The following is a 25,860-nucleotide window of genomic DNA, read 5'->3' as shown; positions in this document are numbered from 1 at the left end:
CTTTTTTTGTTTTTCACTAATTTTGAGAAGTTAAACTGATGATTTTTTTTTTTTTTTATTCATTTTTTAATACCCATGTAAATAATTAAATTGTTTTATATTTAACACTTCCTCCAAAATGTAATTGTTATATATTTTAACTATTTTCAGTGCATATATATTTGAATTCATACAAATATATATACATAACTATATGTGTTTTTCTTTAATCATTCAACTTCAAAAAACTTAAAAAATTGACAAAATTTAATTTGTGCCATTCCGTATATGTTAATGGGATATATCTACTTTCCTCCTATATGTAATGTTATTTATTTACATGACTGTTATTTCTTTAATTCAAATTTCATGAGAAAACTCTTCAATCGTTATGCAAAAATATATGTGTACACACATATATATATATATATATTTATCCACACACATACTTATGCATATAGACAAATGTTGCAAAAAAAAAAAAAATTTATAAATGCAATTATCTACATCCATCCGATAACACCAAAAATGTATGCAATAAATACCAATTAATACTTAATATTGCACTAAATAATTGCATCATGTGAAAATTATATTTGTTATAATTAAAAATTTTCGTTTTTAATATTCACTTTCCCTGTTTTAATTAGTTGAATATATGTTAATTAATTTTTCTTTTTTACCATACAGTAACGCTGATGTCAGGACAACAAATGAAAGAAGAACAGATTTCTTTAATTTATAATTTATGTACGGTTTACAGTTGACACTCACATTTAATACAGAAGATTTATCAGAAGACAATTTGTTATTTATTTTTATATATTTTTCATTATATTTTTGCTTTTTCAATTTTTCTTCATCTGATAATTTATAGCTAACTAACTTTGCTACATAAGGGCCAACACTGTCTCCATTCTCAATGAAAATCTATGAAAGGGGTAAAAATAGAATATGTATATAAATGCTGATGTTTACAAACCGCTATACACTTATGTATGGACATAAAAATATATACATCAGCATTCATGTATAATATAAATATATATATATTTGTATATATTCACGTATCTGTATGCTCATGCATTTATGGCTTCCTATTTAACCTTATGTGTGTCATCACAGTAAGGGAATTTCGATGATTGCCAACATCGACAAATTCTTACAATCTTTTCATTTTCATTCTCAGAAGGACAGCTTTCTATCAACTAAATTTTATTATATACATGCAAAAAAAAAATATATATATAATTAAATAAAAATAAAAATAAAAATATAATAAAATAAAAATGCAGATATAACATTTCAAATGGACGTTTTATAAAATATTTGTCGAACTTGTTATAATTGAGTACATGAGTATATTGGGGAAATCTTTTCGTGTTGAAGTTTATTTTATCAAGATATTCACAAGGATCTTTCATATTTTCCTTCTTTTTGAAATTTATAAAAAAAAAATAATAATAATAATAAAATAAAAGGGGTAAGTTATCCTTTTTTCTCTTATCTTCTTTATATTTATTTTTTGATTTTTAAAATGTTATAATTTCTTACATTATTTCGTAGCTTATAAATCAATATATATCCTTAAAAAGGATGGAAAAAAAAGAAAAGAAAAAAATGACAGAGTGGAAATTAAAAAGCTGAAAATGTATGTAAAAGCATATGACTATGATGACAAAAAAAAAAAAAAAAGGGATATGGAATAAACAAATATATATATATTTTGTTTATTAAAAATATATACACTAAAATTTTGGTATTACTTTATGTTCAAAAATATATGTAAAGTTTTAATTTTTACTCCTGATCATAAAATATGTTTAAATTTTCCTTCTCATAAATATGTATTTTATTAAGGCAAATTCATTTTATTTCGTCTTACTTTAAATGAAAAAATATCATACTTTATTCTTTTTGTAAAACATCTTAAATTCATGAATATACTGTAAAAATGTGAACCTTTTTTCTTTTGTACATTTTGCCCTAGATATTTTATTTTAAAGCTGTTCAATCAAATTGTAAGGTTAAAGGAATGCTTTTAGCAAACTAATTTTTTTTTTTTTTGTTTATATGAAATAATTTAACATTTTAGAAAAAGTAAAAATTAAACAAATTAAACAGAGCAATTATATGGATTCATTTTTTCCCAAAACATCTAATATCTTTAAAACAATAATATAAAGTTATCTTTTCATATTATTTTTAAAGGAAAAAAAAGAGAGAAAATGGAAGCAGGTTTTTAAAATAATAAATGAATAAAAGGTACAATATTTTCATCTGATGCGACCTTAAACTGTGTGAAAAGGTGCATGAATACGAAGACACACGCATGCATATACCAATACATATCTACATACTTACGTATATATATGCATATTTAAGCTTGCGTAAGTAAACTACTTTGAAAAAGAACACTCCGATTTGTCATTCCAAAATACATACTAATAAAAACGGCCAAACATATCAGTAAAAAAAATAATCCCCCGTGTACCAATATAAAAATTTTATTTACCTTTAGTTAAATTATTACAACACTAATAGGTGTGTACAACAAAATGGACTGAAAAATATCATAAATACGAATAAATCATAAAACTTTGTTTTTCCATTAAAGTAATGCAAAAAAAAGAAAAGAAATATAAAACTCAATACAAACATTCCTTATATTGTGACAGTACTTACACAGCTACATTTATGCTACATAAAAATATTCAGTCAGTTAAAAAAACAGAAAAGTGCTTCCAAAATATATCCCATTGCAAATATAAGGTTAATACTTTTAAATATTATTTCGAACTATACTTATACGTCCAATAAAAAAGCCGTAAAATCAATTATTTTACTAAAAAAATTTATGACGGTGTACAAATATGTGTTTATATAAATAAAATAATTAAACTTGAAAATGTAATTATATTATATACAAATAAAAAAAAAGAAAAAACAAAAATATACACATTTTACTTTTACCTAAAAGAGGAGAAACTTTTTCTGATAATGCATATCTGATAATATAATAAGTTAAAGTTAAAATATCGTAATATCTTTTTCTGTAAACAAAATTTAAATCAGGTTGCTACTTCCCAAGGTACAAAGTTTTAATGAGATGTTTTCATAACATTTGATCTCTTGTCCTATTTAATTTAATATTGCGAAAATTTCCATGGTTGGGTTCACTGTAATTCCTACGAAAGAAAGTATGTAAAAATGAAACAGATGAAAAAAGGAAAGTAAATGTTAGGTGTAACTCAGTCCTTTTTTTTTTCTTTTATGTTTTCTATTTTTCCTTTATTCTATTCTTATATCTTCCACTTTTGATATATTTTCCATTTGTTATTTCTATTTTTCTTATACTTTCCATTTTTCTTGTACTTTCCAATTTTTTCTTACATTTCCTTGAAATCCCCCATGAAAGCATTTTGGTTGTTATATGTAATGTTCGAGTTGGAATGTGCATTAAATCCGTTGTTATTAATTCTTTTTTCCTTATCATTCTTTTGTACAATTTTATTTTTTTTAAAAGTATAATCATTTTTATAATTTTCTTTCATTATATGCCATTTATCCTTAAAGCCTACGTATTTCGTACTGCCATCAGAATTATACATATATTCATGTCTTTTAAAAGATAAATTTTCTGGTACTTGATAATTATTATTATAACAGAAATCACAAAATTCTTCATAAATAGAATTTAATAATTTTACAATTAATTCAATTGCTTTTTTATAAGATGCTATATCGTCTGATGATATGGATATATGCATTCGTTCAACAACTGGAGCTTCATTTAGTGGCTTTCCTTTTATTTCAATAGATACACTGTTATTTGTTTGTTCATTTATATAAACTATATTAGAATTATTTTTACCTAAAATTTTTTTCATTATATCAAATTCGGTAGGAAAACCAAATATATCAATTAATTCTATTCTACTTAATCTTTTAGTAGCATATGGATTCTCATTTTGATCACTTTTACTATTATGAGCACCGTTGAAACTATTGTTATTATTGTTATTATTGTTATAATTCGAATGATTCATAATTTTGTTCTTCATTTGATTTTTTCCTAATATTACATTCATATTGTCATTTTTTTTTTTCGCAATATTGTTACCGTTGTTACCGTTACCGTTACTACCACTGTTAACATTGTTACTGCTAATACTATTCATATGGCTCATATTGTTTATATTGCTCATATTACTCATGCTGCTCATACCACTATTGTTAGCACTATTCTGCGGCTGTAATAAGCTGGCCAATTTTTTTAGCATGTTAACTGTATTTTCACTATTTTGTTTGGTACTCGAATTTTGTTGAATTGCAGAAGGATCATTAGCTGAAAAGGGAAGAAACTGTTCGATTACCTTTCCTTCATTTAGTATAATACATCTAATAGTACCAATGTCGTTAATTGTTAATCCGTTGATATCTTTTTTGACTTGTTGTATCATATTCTGATCATTAAAAGTTATTTGAGCAGCTGCTTTGTCCTTTAAAATTCTTATATTTTTTGCCCCTTTATAATGAGAAAATAAAGTTTTTAAATCATTTTCATCAAATACAAATGCATTTTGAGGATTATCAATATATAAACCTAATGAATAATTATTATTGTTCATATTATTGGAGTTATTATACATATTATTAATCATTGCATTACTGTTTATTGTATTATTATTCATTGTATTACTGTTTATTGTATTACTGTTTATTGTATTATTGTTCACTGTATTATTGTTCACTGTATTATTGTTCACTGTATTATTAATTACTTTATTATTATTAACTGTATTATTATTTAGGACGTTATTATTCATATTCATTTTTCCTGCATTACTATTTTCATTATTCCTGTAATAACTAATATCTCTAATTGTTGTTGAACTGTTATTATTTAGTGTTGTCATTCTATTTTGGTCTTTTGGACCTCTCTGATTCTTTTGTTGATTTAAAAAAGAGTGGTTATTCATATTTTAGAAGTAGTCTTTTTATTATAATTACATATATACATATATGCGTGCTTATGAATGTTCATATGTATTTGTATATATCTATCTATCTATCTATATATATATATGTTTACAGTTAGAATCATTCATGCGCGTGTTTAATTTATTAAAAAATTCGAGCAATACTGTCCTACCAAGAGGCATATTCAATTGCTCATCAGAATGTATAAACAAGAAATTAATTTTTTTCTTAATTTATGGAACATAAGTTTTAAGCTATATTTCAAAAGGTTATGTTTTTCACCTTTTTTCGAATATGTTAACTGTAAATATATTTCGAGTATTTCTGGTAATATTCAAAAATTGAACGTTTTAATTCTGAACCTACCAATTTTTGTTCATTTGATTATATCTATACTTATAAAAAATCCTCCGTTAATTTTTCAAAAATTTTACACACATAATCATAAACACACATAAATATATATATATATATATGTATGTATATCCTTTTATGCGCTTTCTCAGTGTTTTAATTTTTCATATTCCTTTAACATATATATTGGAAAAACTGCTTATTCATATATATACATACATATATTTACGTGAATGTACATATATATATATATATATATATATATATATATATATATATACTTTAGTAAGCACATCTTATTTTTTGGAATTTTTCTTATTCTTTTAATATTTAGTTTATATATAATACGAATTAAATGGATTCACTAATTTATCTACTACTTATTCTTTCCAAAAGGTGAATGCATACATACATAGATACATACATACATGTATATATATATAAAATTCTGCTCGCTGTGTTCCAACAAATTAAGAAAATAATGCAACTTTTTATATAACACACGAAAAGAGATAACTTCATACGTGATACAAAAATTATCTTTTTTTTTTTTTTTTTTATTTATTTAAAAATTTACATAATAAAGGTAAAAATAATGTGTTTTCCATGTGCAAAAAATATACTATCCTTCTTGTTTTTTCATTTTATATATTTTTTGAACTAACATGTATCAGTTTTCATAATTTTATTGTTTTTGTATGCAGTGCATGTTGTATTCTATTTTTTAATAGAATTTACTTTATTTACTATATTTCTTATTACCTTGGAAAAAGCTATAGTAATATACTTTTTAACATTTATCCTTCATATATATATTTATAAATATGTACATATATATATAAACGTACGTGTTATCTATATATATATATATACCAATAATGCGATAATACAGCACAAAGAACTAATATTATCAAGTAAAAGATTGTTAATATTTGGACTTTAAAAAAAAAAAATATATGTACTTGAAAATGGCCCAAGGGTTATGCAGCAAGATGGTAAAAGTGCCTATTTACAAAAAAATTAACAAAAAATAAAAAAATAGTATGGTTAATTTTATGTAAAAATAGTATATTATAATATATACATATAATTATTGACATTTTTACATTTGTAATTTGTATTCGTATATTTTTTTTTAAGGATAAAATGCGTTTTTACAGAAATCGTAAATGTGCAAACGTAAAATATAAACAAAAGAAAACATATGAGAAAATTCAAGTGAACTTGAAAATAAATAAAAAAACAAACGAAAGGCAATAAAAAAAAAAAAAAAAAAAAAAAAAAAAAAAAAAAAAAAAAAAAAAAAAAAAAAAAAAAAAAAACAAAAAAAAAAAAAGTGTAAGTTATAAAAGTAAAAAAAAAAGAGAAGAAAATTAAAATAACAGTGAAGAAAATGAAATCAATAAAAAAAATAATATGAAATAAAATAAGTAGAAAAAGATGAAATAAAGATGTTAATTTAAAAAAAATGTACAAATGATAAATTCATTTAGAAAAAAAAAGTATATTGAGTATATATATGTAAACGTAAAAATAAATAAATTTTTACGAACAAGCAAAAAATATTTTAATGTAATGCCTTTAATCATATATGAAAGTTACATAAAATATATATTACATGCATAGAAATGAATAAACGAGGAGGAACTAATTTCTGCTTGCAGAAAAAAATAGTATAAACATAAATTCATATTGTTCTAACATTCATATGTTATATATGTAAATATAATATGTAGCATTGATGTTTAATTAGAAATGTATTTAAGCACCCTTTTATTCAGCATTTCTTAATTTTAATTGCACATAAGATAAAAATTTGCCAAAATGATAAAAAAATTAGCAACAAAATAAACTTTTCAATTTTAAACTTTTAATAATCCATGAATTTGCAAAGTTTAACGGTTAAGATCAGTGACAAAGTTTTCCAAATTCTGCATCATGTTCTTGAGTATGCACATCTCGTATTTTTAGTATATATCCTTATATATATATATATATATATATAAACATTTACGTTCCGTAATGTGCTTTACGTAATTATATACGCTTGAACTACATCGTTCGGTATCATACGTAAAATAATGGAACCTAATATTCAAAAGCTGAAAATTTTTTATATTTGCTTCATATAAGAAATATTTCCTTCCAAGTTCCTATATTTTTCGTTGAAAATTAGAGATGCTATATGAAAATATCTCTGTGTATTTTTAAAATCTTAAGGGAGTCTCTTTTTTTTTTTTTTTTAATTTTCTTATATTTGCGTACGTATTTCAGTTCAGTTCTATACGTAATGTAAAAATATTCCTCTAAAATAGTATTTGCTCATGGTTTGATTTAAAAGCGTAATTTATACAAATACATTTAAATATCTTTAAAAAAATTAAAACTTCACAAAATATATGAAAAACCAGTAACACCTTGGTAAAAGATTTAATTACACTTTTTCCTTTTTAAAAAGCAACTAGTTTCTTTTTAAGATTATATAAAAAAAAAAAAAAAAAAAAAAAAAAAAAAGGAACAAATAGAGAAAAAGCAACTATTAAGAAGTCTTTGCATTGATATTATGTTGATAATTAAAAAATTATTGACCATTCAAATTAGAAAATGTATATATTTTTTCTAAATTTTAAAACCATGCATTTCACTATGAAAAATAATGATCATAATGTATAAAATGGAGAAACATGTAAGTAAATACATATATATACATATAAATATATATATGTATATCTATGTATTGTTCAATGTGTGTGCAAATGCACATAATAATTTTATGATAAAAATCTTCAAATGGGCAAAGTTATGTAATAATAAAACTGCCGAAATAATGAAGTCGATTAATTATTTATCATTTGTTATACATACACAACACAGTTAACATGAGAATATTTATATGTATATATTTTCGCACATATAAATATATATATATATTATATGCATTTCTTTAAGCACCTAAAAATACTAATTTGTTAATAAAAAAATATAATATTAATAGATGGCTAATGAAATAAAGATTAAAGGAGTAACGAGAACGATGATTAAAAAATAATGTATAAGGAAAAAAAAAAAATAGAGAAGGAAATTACAATGAAAATAAAACAGATAGGGAAAAATAAAGTAAAACATCTAAATTTATTCTACATTTATATATTCATCATCAACGTCAATAGCCGAAAAGCTTGGTACATCTTCTTTCATTAATCCTCTGAGCTGATATAAAAAAAAGATATGCGTGAAAATTTTTTTATTTAATTATGAATTAATGGTTTTTTAACACGTTAATTATGAGCAACTGAATGCAATGTATATACATATACGCATATATTTTTACGCAAGTGGATGTTCATACATAGATATATGTACTAATATATATATCTCTTTTTACCTTTATGAGTTTGTTATCTTCTGCTAATTTGGCTCTTTGTAATGCTTCCTGCCTATCGGCTTCGTAAAGTTCGTCTTGATTCGTGGAAAATTCCTGCGGTAAAAAAAAAAAAAAAAAAAAAATATAAATTTGAACAAATAAATGCATATAAAACCAAATTCAATCAAGTACACTAAAAACTACACAAAATTGCTGATACAGATATACAATTCTCCTCCCGAGTAAATGCACATATGTGATCTCTAACCTTAAGTGATATTAATAAGTCCCTAACGAATGACCTAAAGGCTGAAGGAGATTCAACACAAAAATTAAATAAGTCCACTGAAAATGTTTCAATTTGCTTCTGGTTTAAATTTTCAAAGGACTGTGTTAAAAAGGTTTGCACGTGTTTTATTATATGCGGTTTTGTTATTTCTACTTGTGGAATATTTACTACCTCAAACTCAAGCAGCCTCAGCATGTTCATCAGAATAATTGTTTGATAGTGAAAACCAGATTTATGAAAAGAGTCTGTTAATGTTTTAAAAACTTCATTTAGTATGATATAATAAAAAGCTTTACAAAACTCTTCTAAGTATTCCTTTTTTTTTATAATAATATTATGAAGAAACTGATGAGTTATTCTTAAACCATGATCTGCAACTGATGGATGTTCATGCTTAATAGCCCATAAAAGGGATTGAATGAAGGTGTTAAATATTTCAGAGTCTAGAGTAAATAAATAATCAAAACAGTGTCTAACACATGCATCCAAAAAATTATAAAATTTCTCTCTATGTTCCGGGTATGATGAAAAGTCGTTTTTTATCATATCTATAGTAGGTAATAACACGTAATTCAAAACGGTAGGTAAAATAGGACAAGTAACATTTTCAATTTTCTTAAATACTGTTGAAAGTAAGGAAAATACTTCTGCATCCTTTATATGTGGGTTACTATCTCGATAATCAACCAATATAGTCTCTAATAAAACATTTAAAATATTGCTTGTCATCTGAAAATTAATTTGTTTCGCTTCTTCAACTGTTGGAAGAGGAATATCCATTGATTCATCAATTTCGTTTCTCATTTTTTTCTGTTCTCTTTTTAATAAATCTGCTTCTAATTCTTGTATATTATAACAACTTCTTTCTATGGTTGTTTCAATTAAATGTAAAAATTCTCTTTTCATTAAAAATAAATTTCTGAATTGTGCATGCTTAATTCGTTTGGTTCCATTTGTTTCTACTTCTAAATTTATAAACTTGCTATATAACTGGTAGATTTTTAAAAAATCTAAAAATACTAAATTTAGCTGTTCATAGTAGAAATAGGACAAGGCATAAGCCAATCTACAGTTCACTCTTACAAAAGTAATAATTAACTTAGAATTTTCATACGTACATAAATGTTCTAAATTTTTCATATCATCCATAGTGTTACCATTAGATGTGCTATTATTTAACGCATTTGGATTGTTCATATCTTTAATCCCGTTATTAGCATAAATTAAGGAATTCCATAAATTCATTAATTTGCTCATCAATATTTTGATACTCTCCTGCTTTTCTTCATAAGGAAAACAAGAGATAACATGAGCAATAGCTTCATACAATAACAAATTTAATTTTTCAGGTAATTTATGCATTATATTATTATGAAATTTAATAAACGTACTAAAGAAAGATTCATTATTATCATTAGAATGATTATTTTTAGCTATAACATTTTTACATTGTTTACAAATTTTTAAAATGGTCTCTGCCGCCATGTCCTGTACCTTTTCATTTTCTGCAAATTCAAATAATTTTTTCATAACTGTTTTTAAAAATCTCCAATGAAGTTTTAAAAATCTATGATATTGGCTTACAATATACATTACACAAGAAGCTAAAATAGCTCTATTTTCTTCTCCATTTTTGACTTCAATCATGTGTAAATATATTCTTAAAATGTACATTAGGAAATCTTGTTCCTTCTTAAGAGTCATACACATAGATATAGATCCAACAGCATAACTGATTCTGTTAGTTTTTGTACTATTCCAAACTTCATTTTTGTTCGTATTTTTTAATGATTTCTCTGATTCTTTATTTAACAATTCTACAATTAATTCCATCGTTTTTTCCGAACCTAAGTAGGTTAAATATACTAAAGTTGTTTTCATAGTATTATACAACGATATTTCTGTCGTATCCGGTTCAAAATCTCTAACCACTTCACCCGTTTCGTTATCATACGAAATATAAATCTCCTGGGGTTTTGCCATTTTTTCTATAACTGTTTTTCTTATATCGTTTAAAATAAATTCGTAGAGTTTAATCCTAGGGCACATTTTCTTAATATCTGTTGGTGTCAAATCTATTTTGTCTAAAATGGATGAGTACTCGTTTATATTAATTACTGCATTAACGCTACTACTTCCGCTTACACTTGTATCATTATTCATAGTTGCAAAACTGTATGCTTTTCTATTACTTAAGGAAGAGGTTTCTAGATTCATTGACATATTCATTGATGATATTCCTAAAGAGTTTTTTAACTCACTAGAAGGGTTTGAACCATTTTTATTTTTCAAATTGTGCTCTTGTTCTAATCGTGCTATTAATTCTCTAATCAACTGTTCTGTAAAAATGTTATAATAATCTATAATAATTAAAAATACTTCCTCCATGCTACTATTAGCTAACATATTTAAAAATTTAAAAACAATATTAACATCATTTGTATTATTATTTTTTTCCACAATTTTCTCTCTATAATTTCTTAAAAAACTAGTAATACAAATACTTAACTGTAAAAAATATTGCTCCCAAAAAATTTTCAATTCAGGTGGAATATTTTTCATTTCGTTAGCATTTGGCAATAATTTAATTTTGCTTACTAATTTGGACCATAGATTTATAAACACATTATCAAAATATATAATATTCTTTTCATCAATTTTTAACATAACTATTTCTTGTATACACTTAACACATTCTATTTTGTAAGATATATCATCCCAAAAATGATCAAATAGGAGATCTATTATTTGTATATTATTATCATTAAATTTATATTTATCAAATATATACGTTAAAGGGATCCATTTAAAAAAATTGGACAAACAATTTAAAGTTTGTTTAATTAAAGAAGTATTTGTACTTCTTTTATTACATACATTTGCTTCTAAAATATATAAACATAAATTATATACTTCTTGAAATTGACTAGCATATTCATTTCTTAATTTTTCTTTCTTCTTTTTAACTAACGTTTCATTACCAAATTCAAAGACTTCTTCACTTAACATATTCAATAATTTCATATTATTTTCACACACATTTTGATTTAATTTTGCTGAATTTACTATATCTGGTATAAAACTAGACCAAGAATCAGGCCATTCTTTTTTCACAATTTGAATTAATGTTTCATCTAATTTATTTAATAAATGTCTGTCTACTCCAACAGTTGTTCCTTCTGTTGATAACGTTATCGTAAAACAAGCTATGAAATTTTTCATTCCTTCTCTTTCTTCACCTGGTAATATGTTCCATTTATTGTTTATACAATCTTCTAATATTTGTAACCCATAAAACTTGGTATTCACATTTTCACTATGCTCTAATATAATAGACACAGACCTCCAAGAATTATCTAACATTTTAAACTGATTCAACAAATTCTGAGCAAAGTCTCTTCTATTCTTATCTTTCGTATCTAAGAGTGCTTCAACAACATTATCTAACAACTTTAATTTCTCTGCATCAAAGGGTTGGTTTTTGTCTAACAAGGATAAAGGGTTGAACGGTTCATTTTCCATCTTCATCAGTTCAGCCTTTTCAAATTTGGGAAAATCGTCTGCCCCTTATTTAGTCAGAGTCTGCGTCTTTGTCTGATTCTTTTCCAGTAATGCCCGAAAAAATTATACCTCAATATATATATATATATATATGTATATATCTTACGTTTGCTTCTACCAGAATTATAACTTATATGATCGATTCTACTTCCCCTTCCTCTTTGCACGGTATTTTTGTTTGATTTATTTTTTCCTTATTATCTGTACAAAATGGGCAGTTCAGTGTACCAATACAGCAACGCAAAAGTGTAATTCGTTTATAGTTTATACAAAATGGGAATAACAAACCTTTTTTTTCTTTTTTTTCTTTATTTTGTTTTTTTCTTATTTTTCTTATTTTTCTTATTTCTCCTTATTTTTCCTATTTTTCCTTATTTTTCCTTATTTATCCTTATTTATCCTTATTTATCCTTATTTTTTCTTAATTTACTTTTAATTTCGTATATATCGTGCAAATGCGAAGATTATCCCTGAACTACTCTCATATGTGTAATTCAACTTCTTTCTTTTTTTCTCCTGTTTTTAACTTCTCTCCTGTGTTTATCTTTTCTCTTAATTTCTCTTTGCTTCCTTTTACCGAAACTCATACTCATATCATAAATGTAAAATTATTAAGCACATTTAAATTTTGTACATTGGCACATTATATATGTATACGTATGAAGAAACTAAGGCATTTATTTTCATACTCTTCAAATGTGTTTTATATAGTATAAATTTTGAACTATACAGTTATAAAAAAATAAGAAAAGAAAAAAAAAGGAAAAGAAACATGCAATTTATGAGTATATACGTATAAATATTTCAGATTTATACATATATTATATATATGTAATACGTATATATATATATATGTATATATATATATATATATATTAAGTATTTGCTACAAAATACTTCGTATTGTATTTCATTATGTGACGTATAATAATGAAAACAATAACTCGCAAAAATGAAACATCATTTAAAATTTTTTTTTACGATTTTTAAATTCTGCTTTTGCAAGTCAAGAAATTAGCATAAACATGCATAAACATATTGTGCATTGATTATTTTGTACTGTACATAAATACATACATACATATATCCATACATATGTTCATACTTATATCCATACATACATATGTTCATCCATAAATATATATATATCCATACTTACAGTACCAATATACATACGTTTGTATATATATATATATATACAATAATAAAAAAAAAAGTGAACGTAGGAAAAAGGAAATTTATTCTAATAACGTAGTAATGCCTTTTTTAAATAAGTACTGATAAATGCAAATGTAAATTCCATCTTTTCAAAATATGTAATTTGTACATATACTAAATGTATAAAATTTTTATAAACTTTATGAAACTCATTCTTTTATGTTTGTTTCATTATTTTAAGAAGTGATTGCATTCTATGACTGCTTATATTTTTAACACTTAATTGCTTGTTATGGCCTTATATTTATTATGGTATATTTTGCTAAATAAGCATTATTTTTTAAATGGCTTCTAGGGGATATATAATAAAATAAAAACATGAAAATAGTGTATAGTGCATAGAATAAAATTTAAGGTAAAGGCACATTAAAATAATATTTAAAAAAGTTATATTAATAAGCGCTTATGCGTATGTTTATATATATAATATGTACTTGTGTGCTTATATAAATATATGCATATACGTTATAAGAGTATTATATGTGTATTTTTACTTAATGTATATTTTAAAGCTACGTGATACGCTCAAGTAATTTTTTTTTTTTTTTTTATCAGAATTTTCATTTGATATATTACAACGACAATTCTTCTTAAGCTACTATTTTCTTATACTTTTTTTTTTATTTGTTGCTTTATTTTTCTTTTTTTTTGCTTTTGCTTATTGTAACTATGTACACTTGCTATAATTCTTTCATTTTCAAAAACCGCCATACTATGAACATGTTTGCACTGATACACCATGTCCTGTCGAACCAAAAAAAGTTTTTTGTGTTTCACGTTGTTAAGCAGAGCGTAAAAATGTAAAATGTGCATGTAAATTCTTAAAGATGATAAAAAAAAAAAAATATACTTGTATCTATATATCTATATATATATCTATATATCTATATATATATCTATATATCTATATATATATCTATATATATATATAATATATTATTATACAAACATTAAATAATAATATACACGTACTTAATGGCACTTTTGCACAAAAAGTCCATGCTTTTTTATTACATGACAAAATATCAATTGAACATTTACAACACAAGAAAGGTAACTCATAAGTTACCATATTGAGTAGTTATATGTAATTCGAAATTTTTTTACAAAATGTATAAAAAATAATAGGAAAAAAAAAAAAAAAATATTGATTTCATTTCCGTTTTTAACAAAAATAAACCTACGGGAGTTTCATAAATTTTAAAGTTCACCAGAATATGCACTTTTTTTAGTTGTGTTATAGAGAAAAATGTAGATTATTTTATGATATATTAAATACAATTAACTTTTTTTTTTTTTTTTTTTTTTTTTCTTAACGTAGATATATCTCAGCTAATAAAAGAGGATTGCAAAAATCCCAACTACATGATCTTGTAAAATTTAAATGAAAAATAAATTATTTAGATGTAGAGTGTTATATATTGATAAGACACATTACCATTCTCTGTAATTTGCAGTTTTATTACGTTAAATACTTTTCTCTTTTATCTATATTAAATACTATTAGTAGTTTACCATTTTTTGCTAGTATGTAAGATTAGTCTATTTTATCACTCTTATAAATTCCTTCTCGAATTTAGCACGATACGTAATTTTTATTTATATTTGCTTTCTAAAAGTATTCCCCTCCAGTGGTGAGATTAGTGGACCTACCAGTAACAGTATTTCCACTTATTGGTGTATCTTAAACTAGCGTAACTGTCGCGCCCACCATCTCTCATCCACAAAATGTGAACGACAAGGTAACAGACACTTTTAAAATATAATCTTTAATTAACTGTTCTATTTTAATTATTTTGCGAAATAATTTTTTTGGCTTTTAATTTATGATTATATTGTTCTTAGAATAGCAACATATAAATATGAGTACATACACATATATAAAGACAAAAGGGAAAATGACTGAAATTTCTTTTTTCACATTTTTTATACATACCTGTATAATCAGCACAGAGGGGGAAATAAATACTTTAATAAAGAAAAAGCGCATGCTTAAATAGAAAATGGGGAAAAATATACCAACGTCATGCATAAATGCACAGTGAAACGGCCAAACATGTGTGCACATGAGCGTATATATATATATATACGTATGTATGTTTTTACGTAAATATACATATATATATATATATATATATATATATATATCGCTTCTCTAAATGCTCGCGAACTTGATGCACTATTAAACGTGGAAACCTAAACTTTTAAGACGTCCACTTATATCCCTTTTTGAGAACATCGAGCACGGTGACAAAAAGGTGCACCGCAAATTACCCCCGCATATATGTATGTATATATATATATATATATATATATAACGCTCGTGCGTTTTCCTGCTTTCATGTAGAAGCCGCACAAACACGAATGATATTTATTCTGCTGAAATATCCCTACATCCCCCACCTCCATTAACGCTGCTATATTCAAACTGCTACAATAAAGCTGCTAAATTATATCCACTACAAACGGAGCGTCCCTCATTCATACGATTCATCATCAAAAAAAATACCGCAGTCATTAAATGCTTTTAAAAAAATTTCGCTGGTAATTATCCTATCGTTTGACGCTTCTGATGCCATATCAATAACCATAAGTAAATTTTTAATTGCGATGCTTTTTATTACATTGGATGAAATAACCTGCTCTATTTCTTTCTCTGGGAAATCATGATAAATTTCATTTCTATTATGTAAAACGTTCTTAATTGAAGTAGAACAATTTAATAATGGTACTTCAATATTAACATAAAAATTTTTAATCAACCCTACATCCCTCATAAATTGATATTCGGATGTAGTACAAATAATTAAAATTTTTTGATTTTCTTTTTTCGGTTTTTTTTTTATTAAAACCATAATAGCTTGTAAAATAGAATTACTAAATCTGGGTCCTATACGTGTGTAATCAATTAACCTTTCAATATTATCTAAAATAACTAAAGAAAGTGGCGTTTTATATGCATCCTCAAAAATTTTGTTTATATAATTTATCTTACTAATTTCAGAATAACCAATTAAATTTTCAGGTGTTATAAATTTCGTAAAATGAAAATTTGCACATTTAGCTAAATATGCTGCAATAGTTGTTTTACCTGTACCATTTTCTCCATATAATAAAACACTCATTAAATTAGTATTAGAATTTTCTACTATCTGTTTGATTAGTAATTTACAAGTATTTTCAATATTTTCATATTCCTTTCCATAATTAATGATACCATTAGACAGTAAATTTTCGATAATATCTTCTTCTGCGCCAAAAGCAGGTTTCGTTTCCTTTAATGCTTTTAAAAAATCATTCTTAGTTATCATAATATCATCTGCATTAATTGGTTTTGTTAAGTCATTAAAATTTATGTGTCTTTCAAAAGCATAAGATACGGTATTTCGTACTAATCCTTCAATTTCTGCTCCTGAAAAATTAGGGGTTTTCTCGGCTAATTCTTCTATATTAACATCGGGACTTAATTTATTACTGTTTCTCATATTTTTTGTATGAATATTCAATATTTGAACCCTACCTTCCTTATTAGGTAGAGATATTTCTATATGTAATTCAAACCTACCTGGTCTTAATAAAGCTTCATCAATTAAATCAATTCTATTTGTCATCCCAATTAATAAAATATTATTTAAACTATTTACACCATCAATTTTAGATAATAACTGATTAACTATACTATCATTGACTCCTGTACCACTTGAAAAAGCATTCCCCCTTTGTTTACATATTGCATCTATTTCATCTAATATTATTATATGTAACAACGAATTTTCTCCACTTTGTTTATATTCTAATTCAGCATCTTTAAATAAATTTCGAATATTTTCTTCAGATTGTCCTACATATTTATTTAATATTTCTGGACCATTAATAATTTTAGGTTCTCGAGCATTTAACGTTTTTCCTATCTGTCTAGCAATCAAAGTTTTTCCAGTACCTGGTGGTCCATATAATATAATTCCCTTCACATGTTTTATACCTAATTGTTTTATAATATAATTTGGATATATTCTACTTGCAAAGGTTCTTCTAAAGATTATCTTAAATTCTTCATCTAATGCACCTATACCTAATTCTTCAAAATTAAAATTATTTTTTATAATATTTTTTTTTAATACTTTTTTGGATTCTATAAATAATTTGCCATCACTTATACTTGTAAATACACATTCTGTATTTTCAAACAAAATACCTCTTTCGTCCATACTATTTTTATTATACTTATTATTCATTTCATTATCATTCATTTTAAAATAAGAGCTCAAATTAGAACGATTTCTATTTAATCTTTTAATTTCGTCAAATTCGGCTGTTTTCAAATTCTTTACAATACACTTAAATAAAACATCATTACACTTTAGTGCCAATATTTGTCCTTTCGTTAATATATGATTAAGAAAATACTTTTTAAAAAATTCCTCTAACATTTCATCACCCATTTCAATTAATCGATCAGGTTTAACAAATAAATTTACCTCTATTTCTATACTATCAATAGGAATAAAGTGCAAGATATCTCGTTTATTTTCCTTTTCAAGTATATTTATTTGAATTTCTTCTTTTAACTGTATTCTTGAAAATTCTCTCTGACATGTATTTAGAGCAATTTCATCTTTTCCTATGTTCCCATCACCTTTTAATATTAAAACTAAGTTCGAAATTTCTCCATATAATTCACTACCTTTTGTGTTCTTTTTTAAATTAGTATACAAACCATTATTAATGAAACCAAAGTTTGTCAACGCTAATTCTTGGGATTGTAGTTTACAGCAGTGTAGTTTAGTTGTTATCATCTTTTTTGTCTCTTGTTGAATATATGCATTACCCTGCTTTGGTTTCCCTATTGATCAATTGTCATATGTTCTGTATTTTTCCTACCTGCGTAATACTTCCTCTGCATTTGCATATGTATCTGTTCATACATACATGCGTAACACATATATATACAAATTGTATAAATATCACCCTTGACCTCTTTGCAGACTTTTCTTTCTTTTACTATAATCCTCCTGAATTGCTTCTTATTAAAAAAATCAATAATTATATGCGCTTAATTGGTAAAATAGCGCTAAGAAATAGTGGAAGCCTGTCTGACTTACAAGCTTACACATGCATACACATGTACGTATATATATCTACAGTATGAAAATATTAGCCACAAAAAAAAAATTATTTCATCCCGTTTGCTATTACGATCATGTCATTTATTTTGAAAACAATGATGATAGCATGTATATCTATAACCAATTATGTATTTAAAATAGTTTGAATTTTTTATTATCTTTTTCTCTCTTTAAAATTTATCTTTTAGAACATAATATTACTTATAATTTGTTATATACTTGTGTGCCACATTAATCTTAATTGAGCACTTTTCCATTATTATGTGATATATACTTATATATATATATATATATGCATGTAAATCTTTTTTTTTTCTTCGTACTGTTATGCTACGTACCAACATATATAAAGTTGTACATGTATTAATTTCCTTTATTTTTTACATTTATTTGTTTACTTTGCACCTCTTGCTCTTATTTTATTTTGGAGCACAGCAATTTAAAAATGAATATTTATCGTTGATTAGCAGCATTCGCGCAGTTAAAACGTTTGTATAAGAAATATGTTTGTGATACACACATATATATTACATATATATATATATATTTTTTTTTTTTTTTTTGCTAATTTTGGTATCAGCTTTATTTGTACATTTTACCTGTATAAACGCAAGTAGTATAACATACTTAATTTTAATTTTCCTTTTTTGTACTTTTAAATGTATTTATTACGTAGATACAAAAAAAAAAACACAGTAAGTCTACCATAAATAACATGCTTTTTATGTGTACGCCCGAGAATAAACAGTTTTTTAAAATATGAATATTATAATAAAAAAGATATAGGAAAGACCTCTTTAAAAAAATTAATTTTTATGTACTCTAAATATTTTATTTTGTTTTATTGTATGTATAAATATATATTTATATATACACTTTTATGTATATATATTTTTTTATTCTTTTTTTTTCTTCAAAATAAGTATACAAAAAAAAAACGTAAAAATATTTAAAATAACGGAACATCAAATAAAAAAAAAAACATAGCACACTTTTTTTTATATACAAATTTGTACAATAATATGTGGTTATATAACAACGAGCTAAATCAGTCATTCTTGTTTTCCTTCTGAGTCAGTTCTATCAAACGTGTGGTATACCATTTTTTTTTTTTTTTACTTTTTACATGTATAGCTTTTATAATCATTCATTATGCACATATATATATATATATATATATATATATATATAATATGAGCAAATATGTGCATATTTTTTAATTACTCGTTACTCAAAAAGTTCCTCAACATACGACTACCATTATGTAAAGCAGTAAATAAAGTATTGCTGAACAATGTGCATAAATATATATATAATCATAAATATGTAAATTTATATGCGCACATATAAGCATACTCAAAACAAACGGGTGTGTAGGAATACAAGTGTTAGTTAATTATACCCCCACCCCCACTCATGTAAATCCTTCCCTTAATTTAGCTGTACTTTTTTAAGTATAATGACCTTTCTGCCCTTTTCATTTTTATTTTGGTATATTTAAGTCTTTATCTACAAATGACTTGCTCCTTTTTAGGAACTTAATCGTTTTTACATCGTTGGTACATACAATATCTTGGTAGAAGGAATAGTTTTTGATCATATCATTTATGTTATGAGGTATGAGATTCGTTCCAGACACAAAAGTGTTCACATTATTAAGTAAATCGAAATTATTAAACCAGTACGGTAAATATATTATAAGTTTCATATCATCAATAAGTTTTACATAGGCTGTTAATATATGAGTAAAATATTCGCATATTGGAACTAATTCTACATTATTCTTTTTTAAATCTTCCTTTTTAATAATGCAGTTTACGCTCTCAAAATAGGCGTCTATTTGGAAATGGTCAATGTAATACTTAACCTCTTTATCATTATCCCGATAACCATCATTATTATCATCACTATAACCGTCATCATTATTATTAGCTCCTTTTTTTTCATCACATATTGGTAATGTATTATCATTACATAAGCATATAATATTGTTAAAGAAGTATTTATATGCAAAAAAATCATCATTCTTATAAATTTCAGGATTATTATTCTTAAATTGAATATTGCTCAGTTTAACATTTCTTAAATAAAATATCGCACATGTAAATAAAAGGCTGTTACATAAACGTTTGTAAATTTTATCTGAACGCTCAGGCACTTCCTCTTTTGTCTCTTCGCTTTTATCTGTACTTAAAATATTTCTAACTTGTAGATTACAATTTGTAGTTAATTTTTTAATATCATCATTAGTTACGCCATTTTTATTTCGTCTTAAATCAACAATACTCTCTTCTGTATCCTTATATATATCGTCACGTATACATAAAACATCATATTCCTTTTTCTTGTATCTTTCTTCTAATTTATTTCCATTAAATTGTATCCCTTCTATGTTATTCATATTATTTTCTTCATATAAGTTATTACTATAATGCCAATTGTTCCATTCGTTACATACCAGCATTCTCTGCCTGTTCATACAATTTTCATGTTTTAAAAAAAAGTCATTTAGACCATCATAAAATGAATAACTGTGAATATAAAAAATTATTTTCTTAAATTTAGAAAAAAAATGACAAAAAAATCTATATGATCTTAAATTTTTTGGTAATAAGGAGAAAATTTTAGTCTTACTATTATTCATGTTAGTATTTTTATTCACATTTTCATAGGATAAAATTTTTTTATAACTCACAAAATTTATTATCCTCATACAGTTCCTTTCAAAAAAATTATCCATCTTCTTTTTAAAAATATCGTAATTTTCAATGCCTTTCATTTCAGACTCATTCCCATTCTTCAAGTTATTTTTATTTGTTTCTACATCATAATCATTTTTGGGTTCAGAGGCTTTTCCTCTTTCACGATAAAAATTATTTTCCATAAAATCTCCTTTGTTATTATTACACCTGTCTCTATTATTTGTAATATAATACAGCGTGTCCCAGTTAAAATTTAGGTATTTTATTTTATGTACATTGTTGTTTAAACGATAAATACTACTGTTCATGTCGTTAAGATTATTACTGAAAAAGCTAAAATTTCTCCTATCATTTAAATGGTATATGTAAGGGGCACTATTGTGCTTGGTATAATTACCGTGGTTGTCATAGCTATTGTGAATGCTATAATTACTATGATCCGTGTAATTATTGAAGCTTCCGTATTTATTACGATCGTTATAATGGTCGTAACGGTCATAACTCCCATAATTATTATAACTATTACAGTTCCTATAGTTATATGTATCACCATAACTGCAGTAATTGTCACCATATCCATTAAAATCGCTGTTTCTTAATTTGCCCCTACCGTCGTCCGATTTTTTGAATTCTCCCAAATATTTTTCAGTTGTGTCATTTCTTAAAAAATTACCTGACATGTTCAGGGCAGAATATTGTTTACTCTTTCCTCCCTTTTCCTTTTCTTTTTTGTCATTCTTTCGAAAGGACATGGAAAAATCGTAGAAAAAAAAATTACTCTCATTTAGGTTACTATACTCACTTATAATATTAAAAATTGAATGTCCCTTAGCAGTTATAGAAACGTTTTTATTGTTCAAATTCAAAATGGTAAACTTGCTTTTTTTATCTTTTTCACCTTGCTTTATCAGGAGAAAATCATTAAACACATATGAATGAAATTCTTCTTTACTTAAATTTTTTTTAACATTTTCATTAATTTTAAGAGAATCGATTTGAACAATAAAATTACATTTGCTTAACAAAATATTTAAATTTAACAAAAATAAACCAATATCTTTTACCCACCCAAAAGTGTTAATAACTATTGGATAACAGCAATAATTATTGTTTTTTTTTTTTTTTTTTCTATTCTCCTCTTTTTTTTTCAAATACACAGAGAATAAGAAATTATATAGATATTCCAAACATTTAATAAAATAATTTATATTTTCATTGATAGAGCAACCTCCAAAAAATATTTTCTTAATACATTTTGGTTTCTTTTCAAAAAAATTATAACTGTGTAACGAATATTTTATTTTATATATGGATAAAAAGCCGCTTACCCCTATGATCGGCTGTCCAATATCAATATCTAGCAAAAAAACACTGTTGTAATAATTTAATAAATTATTTATAAAATTAATAACCAAAAAACTTTTTCCCTTACCTTTATCTCCCATTATAGTTATACTAAATATATCTGAATATTCTGGACACTTTCCATCATTACTAAATTCATCTTCATAAATTGTTTTGTTTATCATGGTTTTTTTGAAAATTTCCCAGAATTCTCTTTTTCTTGAATTTGTCTCTTCCTTCTCACAGCTACTACTAAATATATAAGCTCTACATTTCCCCATTGTTCCGTCTTCTCCTTCTATTATGTTCCCATAACAGTTGTCAACCTTATCAGCATTGGCTTCATCAATCATCTTTTTATGTACAAATTTGTTGAGATCACCGCTACGGTAATTCCACTTTTTGGTAATTCCTTCGACATTTTGTACAATCTCTTGCATTTTATACGTTTTGTTGTTATGTATGTAAAGCAAAAACTCTTTTAGTACATAAGACATCTGGTACGTATTAATATAAACACTCATATTTTGCTTATAATTTGACAGGTTTAACTTTTTTAGATAACTATTAATGTAAAAGTAATAGAGAAAATCTCTTTTTTTTTGAAATACAATAATTACGGGATATTTTTCAAAGTATAAACTTAATTTTATAGTATTCATCATATATGGGCTTGAGAAAGAGGCAATATCCTCTTTGTCTGAATTCATTAAATATTCATAAAACTCTTTTCTTTTTATATTATTTTCTTGTAATAAATTTAACCCAAATAAATAATATTGTAAGACTGTATCAGCTGATTCGTATAAACATTCACCTTCATTGCTTTCACTATCAATATTCATCTCATCAGTGTTGTCAACCCTTTCGTTTATTACATTTATATCATCATGATTGGTCAAGATAACCATTTTATGTAAATTCATTTTTTTACTGTTTTTTACTACATTATTTGGGGAAATATGACGACCTGCTCTAAAATCAATTTTGCCATCGTTACTAAAATTTTTTGAATCATATGTACAAAATTTAAAAGCATTATTTTCATATTTTATATTGTTAATATTTAATGCTCTCAATTCAAACAAAGGGTAAAAATCTGGTATGCGCACATTTATATATTCCTTTGATGGTTTTATAATTTCCCCATTAAATATAGCTAATCCTTTTATTAGGCGAAAACGAAAATTGCCTCTTACTAAAATATATTCATCATAATTTAAAGCTGATATGTATATTTTTTTTTTGGTAATTTCTTTTCCACAACATTTTGTATGTATGTATATGCTATCCTCATAGCTTTTTATTTTCTTAACAGTATCCAGGGATTTAATTAAATTGTATTCAAAGTTGTGAAAGCATCTGCTATTAGATTCAGAACGGTACATTGTTTAACTTTCCCACCAGTCAATGTATATGTATATTATATATATGTATATCTTCCTAGGTACGTATATATGCACTTAAATATTCAAATGTGCATATATAACCCTGCACATATGCATATACCATTTCAATTTTACAAGAGCTAAACCGTACTACATATTTATTCTTTTCTCTCTTGTCATTAGCTTCACTCCTAAACAGGAATAGCTTTTTTCAAAGAGTATATCTGTGGAAGAGTATTGCATTTGGTTAGTTTCTTAACAGTATCTACCCCTTCTACGTTCACAGAAATATACACTAACATTAACATTTACAAATGTATACACTTTACATATATATAGACGCCCCAAGATGCATTTATTCGTCTATAACTATTTTCTATATATCTTTAAGTCTTTGAAAACGTTTCATTTCATTATATATACCGATGACTTTTGAAAATATATTATTTTTCAAAATTTATATGATGTTCTTATTTTCATCTTAACATTTTTTAAAGAATTACATGGGCATATTCACACATTAAATGAATTACAGCTACGGTTTAAACACTGATATGGTATATAACTTTAAAATTTTTATTATCCTGTGAAAAATTATATACATATATTTATCTATCTATATGTATATATTTTCATAATATATATCCTCATTTTACATGTTCATTGCTTATTTATGTCATACCATTGACAACTGTTTTTTTAACATGTAGAAATGAGGTAAGCACGTAATTACGTAAGAACGATAAAAAAAAACGAAAAAAAAAAGTTCTTATAAATTTCTATACATTTTTATAAATATATAAAAATTTATATATTTTTAAAAATATATATATGTGTGCTCTTTAAGAGTAGACAATTTGAAAAAGATTTATGCAAAGTTTATTTTTATAAAATAATAAAAAAAAAAAAAAAGAAAAAAAAAGGGAACAGATAGGCACATGTTCGACTTCAAAAAATAACTTTTTTGTAGAAAAAGGAAGAGATGAAAAAGAACCTTCTTTAAATTAAAAAAAAGTAAAAAAAAAGGAAATAAAAATGGAAATAAAAATGGAAGTAAAAATGGAAATAAAAATGGAAGTAAAAATGGAAGTAAAAATGGAAGTAAATATGGAAGTAAATATAGAAGTAAAAATGGAAGTAAAAATGGAAGTAAAAATGGAAGTAAATATGGAAGTAAATATAGAAGTAAAAATGGAACTAAAAATGGAACTAAAAATGGAACTAAAAATAGATTTTGAAAAAAGAAAAATTTTAAGTGTAAGCAACTAAACAATGCATCTACGTAAAAAAAAATATATACTAAATTTAAACATTTTACGCATTGTTATTTTTAGATTTGAGGTATTTAACCAAGTTCAAGCAAAATAATCTCATCACTAATACGAATGGGCAATATACACAAAATATGTGCACTGTTTCAAACTCTTTGAATAGTTAATTTTTTTTTTTTTTTTTTTACTATATATGCAAAAAGGGTATAGTATTTCTTGGATTTGACGTGCGAAATGATGAAAGAGTAGTGAGAAAAATAAATTTGTTCATTTTTCTACTT

General features: G+C 24.7%; 5 protein-coding genes across 5 annotated transcripts; all 5 read right to left on the bottom strand.

Annotated features, from left to right (window-relative positions):
- Positions 1 to 621: 621 nt before the first annotated feature.
- MKS88_002565 (CDGSH iron-sulfur domain-containing protein) lies at positions 622 to 1,403 on the bottom strand (the record flags this gene model as incomplete). The annotated part of the gene is made up of 3 exons (XM_067215584.1): positions 622 to 909; positions 1,086 to 1,187; positions 1,335 to 1,403. 3 exons carry the CDS (start codon positions 1,401 to 1,403, stop codon positions 622 to 624), a joined length of 459 nt encoding a protein of 152 aa, XP_067073996.1.
- Positions 1,404 to 3,094: 1,691 nt separating this feature from the next.
- Positions 3,095 to 4,961, bottom strand: MKS88_002564 (RNA-binding protein; the record flags this gene model as incomplete). Its single annotated transcript, XM_067215583.1, has 2 exons — positions 3,095 to 3,167; positions 3,373 to 4,961. The coding sequence occupies 2 exons, from the start codon at positions 4,959 to 4,961 to the stop codon at positions 3,095 to 3,097; spliced, it is 1,662 nt and encodes a 553-aa protein (XP_067073995.1).
- Positions 4,962 to 8,448: 3,487 nt separating this feature from the next.
- Positions 8,449 to 12,491, bottom strand: MKS88_002563 (exportin-1; the record flags this gene model as incomplete). Its single annotated transcript, XM_067215582.1, has 3 exons — positions 8,449 to 8,526; positions 8,702 to 8,794; positions 8,949 to 12,491. 3 exons carry the CDS (start codon positions 12,489 to 12,491, stop codon positions 8,449 to 8,451), a joined length of 3,714 nt encoding a protein of 1,237 aa, XP_067073994.1.
- A 3,734-nt stretch (positions 12,492 to 16,225) lies between these two features.
- Positions 16,226 to 18,544, bottom strand: MKS88_002562 (putative N-ethylmaleimide-sensitive fusion protein; the record flags this gene model as incomplete). The annotated part of the gene is made up of 1 exon (XM_067215581.1): positions 16,226 to 18,544. One exon carries the CDS (start codon positions 18,542 to 18,544, stop codon positions 16,226 to 16,228), a length of 2,319 nt encoding a protein of 772 aa, XP_067073993.1.
- A 1,813-nt stretch (positions 18,545 to 20,357) lies between these two features.
- Positions 20,358 to 24,308, bottom strand: MKS88_002561 (CLP1 P-loop domain-containing protein; the record flags this gene model as incomplete). Its single annotated transcript, XM_067215580.1, has 1 exon — positions 20,358 to 24,308. The coding sequence occupies one exon, from the start codon at positions 24,306 to 24,308 to the stop codon at positions 20,358 to 20,360; it is 3,951 nt and encodes a 1,316-aa protein (XP_067073992.1).
- Between the last annotated feature and the right edge of the window lie 1,552 nt (positions 24,309 to 25,860).

Source organism: Plasmodium brasilianum, chromosome 8 (genome assembly GCF_023973825.1).
Source record: "Plasmodium brasilianum strain Bolivian I chromosome 8, whole genome shotgun sequence".
Classification (NCBI taxonomy): Eukaryota; Apicomplexa; class Aconoidasida; order Haemosporida; family Plasmodiidae; genus Plasmodium; species Plasmodium brasilianum.
Note: the sequence above shows the minus strand (reverse complement) of the source record. Positions and strands in the feature narration are given on the sequence as shown.